This window comes from Choristoneura fumiferana, chromosome 24 (genome assembly GCF_025370935.1).
Source record: "Choristoneura fumiferana chromosome 24, NRCan_CFum_1, whole genome shotgun sequence".
Lineage (NCBI taxonomy): Eukaryota > Metazoa > Arthropoda > Insecta > Lepidoptera > Tortricidae > Choristoneura > Choristoneura fumiferana.
In genome coordinates, this window is record NC_133495.1 from 11,866,377 (window position 1) to 11,872,926 (window position 6,550).

At 35.6% G+C, this 6,550-nt stretch overlaps 1 protein-coding gene across 1 annotated transcript in view; it reads right to left on the reverse strand.

Moving 5' to 3' along the window:
• The window catches only part of LOC141441968 (uncharacterized), a 162,954-nt gene extending 156,753 nt beyond the window's left edge, over positions 1-6,201 (reverse strand). Inside the window, exon 1 of the mRNA XM_074106854.1 lies at positions 5,873-6,201. Coding sequence (XP_073962955.1) covers positions 5,873-5,891 — 19 coding nt within the window. The 5' untranslated portion in view covers positions 5,892-6,201. The remainder of the gene's footprint in view (positions 1-5,872) is intronic.
• Positions 6,202-6,550: the final 349 nt, after the last annotated feature.

The following is a 6,550-nucleotide window of genomic DNA, read 5'->3' on the forward strand; positions in this document are numbered from 1 at the left end:
TGCTAAGGAATGGAATTCGCACCCATAATCCGTATTTCCAGGTAGATACAACCTTGGGCTCTTCAAAGCTAGATGTGATAAGGTCAGAAAGAGATATGGCTCAATCACAGGTCAGTTTTATTTAAAAAAAAAAAGACGTAGGCATGCAGCCAAATCACGACAAACTAAGGTCGCTACGTATGCCACGCAATTAAGCATGCATACCGAATTATTTTAGTATGAAATAGATAAGAAACTAAAATACACGATTGGACTATATATTTGAATCATCTCACTCTAATCAACTGTGCAGCCGCAGCCACACAAGACATCCATCAAGAAAACTCCAAAGGCCCCATAAACTCTGAAAACAATGACGTTCCTCTTCATCGTTTACTTCAAAGAAATTCGATGCCCACGAACGTTATTGGTAACATAATAGAGCTTGCCGGCTATCTCATTACCCCCCTAAGTATCATCGCTGTGCAAATATTGACAGCCAGGATTGTTAACAGAGCCGAGCGTTTACTAGCATGTTGGTTTTGCTGATTAATTCGGAGGTCATGAGCATAGGTCGAAAAACGAACGGAATTTAAAAACCTAGCCCAGTTTCGTGTGGTAAATGTACGGTAAGCCAAATAAGTAGTCCAACTTTTAAGTTAACAGACACGTCTTATCTTTAAGCCAACTTAAGACTTGCAAGAAAAATGTTGCAAGTTGTATTACATTACATAGGTACATTGCGAGGTCGTAAAGGGCACGGTTGCACGATTTTTCTTGTTGGTCTGGGGTTAGGATTATAGACCACATATTTGGCTGATGATACGTTAGGACGGATTTGCATGGAATTCGGTATTTACGCTGTACCTTTATGTACACACGTAAATTTACCTGAAGTGTTTAAAACATGAAATGCATTAAATGAAGACCACTGTGGCGTCATTCGTGATCATCATCATCATCTCAGCCGTAGGACATCCACTGTTGGGCATAGGCCTCCCCCATAGACCTCTAGTTGCTTCGGTTCACGGTGCATTCTTTGGGAATTCCTTCAGAATTTGGTAAAAATAACAATTGAATTACCGGTTCAAATGGGAACGATTATTTTAGAGATTAATTCTGACTTCATTATTTTAAACACGTGCTTCAATAATCATACAAATACAACACAATCAATTTGAGATAATAATAATAATAAAAAGATTAGCATTCTCTGTGGATACTTATTCAGATACTGTTATCATTAATTTCGAATTTCAACCAAACAGATCAGCAATATGGATGGCTTCCTTAGTGGAATGCACATTAAAAATGGTTTATTGAAAAATATTTTTAAGTTTTGGTATTTATTGTTTAATATAAGGTCTGACTTGACCTGACCCTACTGGGTCACAGGGTCAGGGCTTAGCTTAAAGAATAATATAAATTGAATCTATGGCCTCCTAAGAAGTGGAGCTGAAATATTGTTATTGATCAATGAAAGCAAATCATAATTTAGTAGCTACTTTTTTTGGTTACTAATATGATACAGTGCAGCTTAGGCATCTGTACGTGTTAAATTAAAAACCATTATGTGTAAGCACATTTGCATATTTTTTAAAGAATAATTGAACTCACTAAGCACAACATTATATTTATATATATTGATAAGTACATATACATTCACACCTTTTAAGAAGGGAAGAAAACATTTATTTATGACATTAACTAAAAAAATAATAAAAATAAACAAATTAAAATACGTAATCACGAAAAATATCATGGGGACACTTGACACCAATTGACCTAGTCCCAAACTAAGCAAAGCTTGTACTATGGACACTAGGCAACGGATAAACATACTTATATAGATAAATACATATTAAACATCCAAGATACGAGAACAAGCACTTGTATTATTCATACAAATATCTACCCCGGCCGGGATTCGAACCCGGAACCTTAAGCTTCGTAGTCAGGTTCTCTAACCACTTGGCCATCCAGTCATCAAAATACATAATCATGGTCACAAAAATGGTCCCAATTCAGCATAATTAATGCCTGCTGTTCAAATAAGATAATTTTAAAGCCTGTATGTTATGTACATTATGCCATACAACTCTGGGGGCCCTGCTGCCACTACAAACCTAGACATGCTAGGTACAGAGAATGCAAAATCCCATCCCAAACAGCATCTCACTGCAGTGGTTCATCAAAACCTCGGATATTATTAACTACCAAATATTATTTTGACTCAAACCACAAATTCAAATTCTTAATTGTTGGCATAGCAAATTCTTCTAAGCAACAGGCATCATCAAACTTGCTTTTTAAGCATGCCGTGTTATATTGACATTAACAATGGACAGTTCAAACAATGCTGTAGAACAATATTCTGACCAAGAATGTTTTGCAATTAAATATTTAGTAGTGTGTTCTTCAATATGATTTTATTTAATACCCCTACAGAACAACTAGTGGCAAAAGGAAAAGAAATCTCATGCATTCTAAAGACACCTATATGGCTAAAAAGCCTTACATTTATTTTCCCGGCTCCGTGTAATAACTCTTTTATAATGTAATTATACTGGCCAATTCAAGCCATATTTAAAAGGAAATCCGTTAATCCAGAATTCTGACAATGTAAATAAAAATGTGAAAAAAGCCGTTAGGCTCCAAAAGAAAAGAGACGGAACGATTACTGACAAGTTGGTACTCTTTTCGGTGATTGTCAAAAACAAAAAGTCGAATCTTATGGCATGTTAATTTATTTCACACTCAACTCGAGATTAAACCTTAAACCTTTTAAATAAAGCTCAGTTTTCAAGTGTCCCATACTTTTGGATATTATGGCTGCTACACTACCAGTTTATTTGTATGCAATGGATGTCCTGAGCAATTTGATCGCTTTGATTGGGTCAATGTTAATGACTATTTGGATGTTTCCAAGTATTTGGTGATCTTGACTGCTACATACTATATGACGCTGACTGTACATACATATTTTTGTAACTTTGGCCACTTGACTGTACATGACTCATTGTCAGTTTTTTGTGGCTGCACTGTAACCCCAAGTAAAATGTATGCAACACATGGCACATGCTAATGCATACTATGCTGCTGAAACCATGCACCTGTGTTACTTATTATCATAAGCAAGAAGTGAATTGGAACACAAAACAATGAAAACTAATTTAATATGGCCTGTGTGATTCAGGTTCTCATAAAGGTATGAATAAATTAACCATCTACTTGTAATATATAAGATTAAGTGACTTCAACAGTGGATGGATGACCTACACCTACAGCTGATGACCATACACAATCACTGAGCTAGAGACTAGAAATTCAGCAACCATCCTCGAGTTTCATAGAAATGCATTGAAAAGGAAGCTATCATTAAATCTTTCACAGAGGGCCAAAACTGCAGGCATAAAGTGGTAATTTATGACAAAAATATTTAAAATGCAGTTTTTACCCCCAATGCAAAAAGAGGGGTGTTAAAAGTTTGACCGCTATGTGTGTCTGCCTGTGGCACCGTAGCTCTTAAACGGGTGGACCGATTTGAATGCGGTTTTTTTTCTTTGAAAGCATGTTTTCTAGCAATGGTTCTTAGACGTGTTTTATCAAAATCGGTTCAGCCGTTTTCGAGATATTGAACTTTGAAGAGAAAAAGTCAAGGTTTTCCAACTTTTTGTTGGTTATTATTATATTAAAAAGGGTGCAAGAAACCAATCAACTCAAGAAAAATTGTATCAGGCTCTAGAACATGGTTTTTGAAATGAATTAACTCAAGAACCTATTTTTAATTAACCTATTTAATTTGACCATGTTATCAATGATATGTAAACACAAAATTAATGAATAGTTTATTCAAAGTCATATTATAGTTTAGGGATGTAAATTTAAATAAATAAGTGAAATATTACTATGTGAAATGCACCATACTCTTAGCCAAACAGCTAATAAGGTTGAGGCATTAAATGGAATGAAACCCGTCAAGCCAGATTGAGTCTAATTGCAGTTTTTACATAACAGCACTTTTATGTGCGGTTATAAATTTCCCCATTAACAGGCACAGCAGTTAATCTGGTGGAACTCATAGGTTACGCCGTTCAAAGAATGTTTAACAGGCGACCGTGACATTACTTGGCAAGACATAGATCAATGTGTAAGGGCCAGACTTCAGAAAAGAAGGTTCTCAATTCAAGGGGGTTTTTTTTATGTTTGTTTAGCGAATTTCAAAAATCTTTTTTAGTTCTAAAGGACATATTTCCGAGGTGGTTCCATTGACACTAAGTCAGGATCTGATGCTGGGATTTTAGAGAAATCAAGAGCAACCCTCGAATTTTTAAAGCAGCTATAGCGATTTTTTGGCATTTTTAACTAGTCAAGTATTTACATTCAGAAAGTATCATTTGGTGAACTGGACCCTGATAAAGAAGACCGTAGGTACCGGTACTCTGTTATAAAATGATATAACTATGCTGTGTTTGAGCTTAATGGAATCGTTGTGAGATGCACTTTGGGTACAAATCGCTAAAAAGTAAGAAAAAAAATTTTTTTAAACAAAAAACAAGCCAGCAGGAGTGATTGAAGCCCAATATATAGTATGTACGTGAGGTAGGCGACTATAGTTCCACTCCTGCTGGATCGTGCTGAGGCACCAACTTCAAACTAGTAGAAAATTATTTTAAAAGTTTTTGAAGTTGGTTCCGTTTTTTGTTAAAAACAAATTTAAGACATACTGTGCTGTCTTTGCTTGATTACACATATTAAACAGATATAGCATAACAGATATTAGTGACATAAATTAAAAGGAACTAATCAAACAGGCGCATAAACTGAGCAGTTTGGAAACAGGTAGCATTAAATTCTAGTCCTTTAAACAACTAATATTTAGAATATTTAAAATCAATGGAGTGGAGGACATGGGGGGAGGCCTTTGCCCAGCAGTGGGACACCTCACAGGCTTCTAAATAATAATAATAATAATAAAATCAATGAAGTAAATGTTTCTTGTAAATAAATGGCTTCAAAGATAATGAATAAACAACAGTTAAAGTTCAATAATTAACTTTGGTGACTAAACAATACATAGGAAGTACACTAGTATAAAATAAATTACTTATTTGTTTTAAAAAATGTGAACACTGGCTGTGTTCAACCTTTTTTATGTTCAAATAAAATGGGGTTCAGTTGAAAACTTCTGGGGTTACAATGATAAGATAACAATAATTGTATATTTGTAGTGTTGTGGTGTGTGTTCAAGATATTAATATCAGAATGAGTTATTAATCACATAAGGCTTTTGCCCTGCCCACTTGTGCACTCTGACTGTTCTAGAAGGCTATTTGAATCGAATTAAAAGCTGGTTTCCAGTTGGACTACAAATATTTGTTAAATTTATGGATTTGCATGACAGATGAACAAGGCATTAACCCGTAAGGGCAAAGTTTAAGTTAGGAAGCGTAAACTGCTAAAATAAATAGTTATAGTTACGACCGCTACAGAACTTATGCCAACCCCGCGCGTCGAGGTTTACGCCTGTCGGCAACATCGATTGAAAAAATTCTTAGCACAGAGCGCCTTGAAAACGGAAAAAACCAGCGCGATACTGCTGTCAGAAACACAATCGCTTGACAAAGTCAAACAAAGAACTAAATAAAACATCTGTTCATAGTTAAACTTTCAACATAAGTTTGCTCTGAAATTACTAGGGCCGAGTTAACCTGATTGAGCCGAAAGAGCCGCCCCATGAGAACCCAACAGCTGCTCGCGGAGCCGGCAGCCCGGCGCCAGCCACGATACAATAAACTCAAAAACCCCGATATAGTCAAATAGGTTACTGACGAAACACTTCAACAAACATCAAAAGAATTCACAAACTAAGTGTACAACTGATGGTACTTACATGGAACTCCCTGTATCATCCAATAACAAGCATCATTTCAGCCCAAAAGGACTAACACTGCATAAATAATCACGAATCAACACAGAACATTATAAATGCCACAAATCTAACGCAGTATTGCACTCACGATTTAACATAGATAACTTATAAAAAATTGCACAAAACCATTAACGAAGCGTTAACACTATACTATTTGTATATCTATAACGTAAAAATCACATTTGTAGTGTATTATCACACCAGTCAAGAATATCACTTTTCTACATGTCCTTGCATTCACATAAATTGGCAGCCATCTTGCGTTCGTGCGAAATGGAATGGAAAACAAATGTTCCCAGCTTATAAATTTATTCTCCCTATTAGTTTTTAGAAAAAACTTCAATCTATTAGATTTGTACTTTTGTAGGCAAACCTGAATAAGTATTCATGTCTGGAGCAAAAATTACACACTACCATATACTTATAGAGAGCTATTCGTGGAAAAAAGATTTGTCGTAACTTACGTTTTTCTTTTGTTATACTTAATACGTCTTTTTAACCCCCGACGCAAAAGAGGAGTGTTTAAGTTTGACCGCTATGTGTGTCTGTGTGTCTGTCTGTGGCACCGTAGCTCTTAAACGGGTGGATTCATACATTCACACCATCCGTTGACACAGTAAGACTATTCAACAGTTTTCC